Raw genomic sequence first — 4,655 nt, 5'->3', positions numbered from 1 at the left:
GAGTCCAGCAGGGGACAGACCACAGCAGACCCTCCAATCCAGCCTGTGGTGTTTGCACCTGCGTCTCTGGCCACAGACAGGAAACGCCGCTGTCATGCTTTTCAGGAAGGAATGATATGGTCTCTGGAAACACTGTCAGGAGGCCTGTGCTTAGGAGTGAGATGGAGGCAGGAGGTTGGTAGGTTCAGAGGCACAAGGAAAAGATGAAGTGGAAGGAACCACCAGGGTGAGGATGGGGAAGAGACGGGCATTACGGTGAGCTGTGATTAGGAGGCATATGAAGAAGTCTTAGTGATTTATTGGATCAGAGAGAAGGAGGGAGGGCAAAGTGGAGAGCCACACCTTTAGAGGAAGGAGCCACCGTGTAACCCATATAACAGAGAACTCAGCAGAGGAGTTGGTTTGGGGAGGAAGGAAGGGGACAACTCAGCTTAGGGCATGTTGAGCAGAGAAATCCCGGGGGTTATCCTGGAGGAGGTGTCAGTTGGATGTTGGGGGTGAGACACCCACATCACTCACCTGAGACATTAACCTGAGATGGCGTATGCATCCTCCGTGCCCCCTGCGGATGTGGTCCTGTTCCTCCTGTGATACCTCACTCTGACAGAAGAGACCAGGGTTTTTCAGACTATTTGGATCAGGGTGCAATGGGCAGCAGACCCAGCCCCTTGTTCCCTGTTCAGTATCTGGAGGGGAGACAGAGGTGGGCGAGGGCAGGTCTAGCACACAGACCTTCTTGAGCACAACAGATACCTCCAACTTGGAGACTCGCCGACTGGGGCACACACATGACTGCCCGTGTGGAATCCTCACCCACCTCCCCTTTGCCTCCTGTCATTCCTGCTGCAACTTGTTGGGTCACTCAAGCATTGATTCTGGGACTCAGTCACATGCCCCCTGCCCTCCCCATGCCTCCCCTCTCCCTGGGCAGAACTCACATGAGGACGATGAGGCAGAGAAGGAGGAGCAGGGTCTTGACAGCCACTTCCCCGATGGCCACCAGCACCACCTCTGCCCTGGGCCCTGATTTCCCTAGAGGAACTGGAGACAAACACAGATTACCTGCTCAACTGCAGTCCTGTGTATCTTCCTCTCTAATTAGAACTCTGGACGTTGTTCTCCAGACTTTCCTGCAACACTGGTTGTGGGACCACCCATGCCCTCACCCCACCCCATGCCCGGACCTTTCAGCAGTTGTGCTCAGAGAAACCTACACAGTTGGACCTCATCCAATGAAATTCTGTTTATGAATTGACACTATGCAGACAGTGAAAAACCAACCCATATAATGGCAGTGTATATTGTATATTTGCTAACCAGAGATTTGATAAGGATAGTGTCCAGCATATATAAAGAATTCTTACAACAAAACAACACAAAGCCAATAACCTAATTAAAAAATGGGTGAAGGATCAGAGCGTGAGGGGGGAGGGGGTGGTATATGATGGTAAAAGGGATCAAATATATGGTGATGGAAAGTGAGCTGACTCTGGGTGGTGAACACACAATGTCATACATAGATGGTCTATTACAGAATTCTACACCTGAAATCTATATAACTTTGCTAACAATTGTCACCCCCAATAAACTTTAATTTTAAAAAAATGGGCAAAAACGTTGAAAAAATAATTCTCCAAAGAATCCATACAGATGGCCTATAATTCCATGAAAAAAATAAATGACATCATTATTGTTACATGAATGCAAATCAGAGTCACGATGAAAGAGCCCTTCACACTCACAAGCAGCCCTCTCATTTTTTTTTAAGGGAAACTACAATGTTGGTAATTGGGTGGAGAAATTGGAACCCTCATACATTGTTGGTGAGAATGGAAAATAATGCTGCCACTGTGGAAAACAGCCTGGCATGTCCTCAAAAAGATAACTATAGAAACCACCACTTGACCCAAGAATTCTACTCCCATGTCTATGTCCAAGAAAACAGAAGATATATATTCACACAAAAACATGTACACCAATGTTCATAGCAGCTCAGCCAAAAAGTGGAAAGAACTCAAACATCTATTTACTGATCAACAAATGAACAAAATATGATATATCTGTAAATGGAATATCATTCAGACAAAACTTAATGCCATGGTTCTCCACGGAAGATGTGTACACAGCCAGAATCCATCCAGGAAGGGAACACCTCACAGGCACAGAGAGAATAACGTCTGTCCTACTGATGTTAGAGGACCCTTATCCTTTAGGTGAGCAAGCCAAGGCTCAGAGCAGCGTGTGGACACTGGCCACTTCCTGGGAGGGGACTGGGCATCTGAAGACAGACTCTGCTGTGCATTTTGAATTTTTGCCTTTGACTATCTTTCCATTTCAAAAATATTTAAAGACTATCAAAGGGAAATAAAAGGACAAGCTGGAGGAGTCGTCAGGAGATGGATGATGAGGGGCCTCAGCTGGGCTCCTCCATGTGGATGGCGTCTTGTTCTCCTGGTGCAGCCAAGGGACAAGGGGAGAATAATTGGATGACAAGGGGTCAATGGGGACAGCTTCTCACAGGAGGTGTCTGGTCACGTGGGGAGACCAGGATGAGGCAGGACCCAGCCATGCCCTAAGCTGGAAGAGGCCCTGCTCCCTACAGCCCATGACAGGCTCCTTCCTACCTGTGCCATTTCCTTGGAAGACAGTTATGGTCAAGTTCTGTGCAGAGTCTGGGACAGAAAGACATGGTGGATCCAAGTCAATGGAGCTGCATAAGTGGGGGAAGGGTGGAGGCAGGCATCCTCCTCACCCCCACCCAGATCAGATTCAGGTCTTAGCACCCAGTGTCTGAGGCCATGACCCCCATCCCCGCTACCCTCAGGACCCCCACCAGAGACCCCGGCTTCCTGGCACAGCTCTCACAGGTGACGTTGAGCTGGACGGTTCTCTCCACAGTCACACCAGATGCAGGGAACTTCACCTGACAGGTGAGGTTGCTGCCGTGGTCCTGGGGTCGAGGGACGAGGGAGATCACGGAGGAGAGATGATTGTTGGGGTTGATGGAGGTGAGGGCAGCTGAGGTCAAGGAGAAGATGGGATGAATGCCTCGCTCACAGGCCCAGGGCACAGAGCAGGTCAGGTTCCTGGGGCGGCCGGACTCCAGGGTGCCCGGGATGAGGATGTGGGGCCTGTGAGTCAGGGCTGTGAGAAGAGGGAGACATGGGATCAGGAGAGAGGGTCCCAGGGGCGACCCTGAGAGAAGCCTCAGGCTTTGGTCCAGCTCCTCCCTCTGAGGCCAGACATACTGGACACCAGCACCCTCCCAGGAGAAAGGTACCAGCCTAGCCCTGTCCCGAACCCCCATGTCCTTCCCCTGTGGCCTCTCCTGGAGCCCAGTTCTTACGCGTCACATGCACGGAGAGCAAGTTAGATGTGTAACTCCATGACAGTTTTCTACCGCCCATCCGAAAAAAGTATTTTCCATCATCCGTCCTCTTGGCATCTCTGATGTCCAGGGAGCAGTTGGAGTTCTGAGGATCCCCGAGGAGGTGAAATCGGCCCTGAGTCTCCTCCTGAACTTTACGACCTGGGTTGTTTGTGGCCACTGGAGCGTCTTGGTGTACATTGGCCCCTTCCCGGAACCAGTAGCCGTGAAATGGGGTAGAATCCCTCCAGTTTTCCGGGGGATAGATGACAGTGCAAGGCACGAAGACACACAGGCCCTCCTGCACCGTCACAGACTCCTGCACTGTCAGCCGGTATCCTTTATCCTCAGCCAGGGACCCTGTGGGGAAAAGAGGGTCATCAGAGCTCCCACCCTACCACCTCTCCCCTCGTCCTCTCACCTGCCCACAGCAGGGGCAGCAGCAGCGGCAGCATCTCTGACACGGAGGGTTTCTGGGCGGTTGTGGGAGAAAAGAAAAGAGAAGGAAGGCAGTGGGATGGGCACTGGGGGAAGGCCACGGAAGCTGGGGTGGAGCACAGGGCCTCCCCGTTCACAGAAGAGGAACCTCAGAGATGGAGCTCATCACCCCACTGCACTGAGAGGGTGGACACCCCACAGACCAGAGACCCGGAGACTCACCCAGAGAGGAGCAGACAGGAAGCAGACCTCAGGTCCTGACCCTCACGGGGGGCTTCCCTCCAGCTCTGGAGCAGGACCACGACCTCTGAGGACATGTGAGTCTCCTAAGGTCCTCCCATCTGAGGGGCTATTCTGAGCAGTGTTGTCTACACCACAGAGCCAGTCAACCACTGCCTTGACCTGGAGGGTCACAGATTCATCCAGACCCTCAGGTTGTCAGTCCTGCAAAGTGTAGGATTCTTTAGGGTTTGTGTGAGCATCTGGGTCAGAAGAAATAAGGTGTCCCAAGTGAAGTGAAGGCAGCATCCATCCATCCATCCATCCATCCATCCATCCATCCATCCGTCCATCCACTAAACACTCAGTGAGCATGTAAGTGTTGGTTGCCTGGACACAAGAAGGGATATGATAGACCTGGTTTACGCCAATGAGATTCTCTCTACTCAGTGACATCACTTCCTCCCCCAACACATGCAACTGCCAGGCTTTAGAGTTGCAGTCACTGGTGAGTTTATCATGTATCCTGCTAGCATGCTGAGTAATTTCTAAAATTCTGAGTGAGTTTTTTTTACATCTAATATGGTGATTTGTGACATTTCAATGGCATCTCTAAAATAAAATGATGTGG

General features: G+C 51.3%; 1 protein-coding gene across 1 annotated transcript in view; it reads right to left on the bottom strand.

The window, feature by feature from the left end:
- Nucleotides 1–4,015, bottom strand: part of LOC109377737 (sialic acid-binding Ig-like lectin 6) — a 21,565-nt gene extending 17,550 nt beyond the window's left edge. Inside the window, exons 1-5 of the mRNA XM_019634171.1 lie at nt 3,789–4,015; nt 3,347–3,727; nt 2,866–3,144; nt 2,625–2,672; nt 939–1,041 (exon numbers count right to left, since the gene is read on the bottom strand). Of these exons, the coding sequence (XP_019489716.1) occupies nt 939–1,041; nt 2,625–2,672; nt 2,866–3,144; nt 3,347–3,727; nt 3,789–3,822 (845 nt within the window). The 5' untranslated portion in view covers nt 3,823–4,015. The remainder of the gene's footprint in view (nt 1–938; nt 1,042–2,624; nt 2,673–2,865; nt 3,145–3,346; nt 3,728–3,788) is intronic.
- Nucleotides 4,016–4,655: the final 640 nt, after the last annotated feature.

The sequence above is a fragment of the Hipposideros armiger genome, unplaced genomic scaffold (assembly GCF_001890085.2).
Source record: "Hipposideros armiger isolate ML-2016 unplaced genomic scaffold, ASM189008v1 scaffold_1531, whole genome shotgun sequence".
Classification (NCBI taxonomy): Eukaryota; Metazoa; Chordata; class Mammalia; order Chiroptera; family Hipposideridae; genus Hipposideros; species Hipposideros armiger.
The sequence above is the reverse complement of the archived record's forward strand: the minus strand, read 5'-3'. Positions and strand labels throughout refer to the sequence as shown.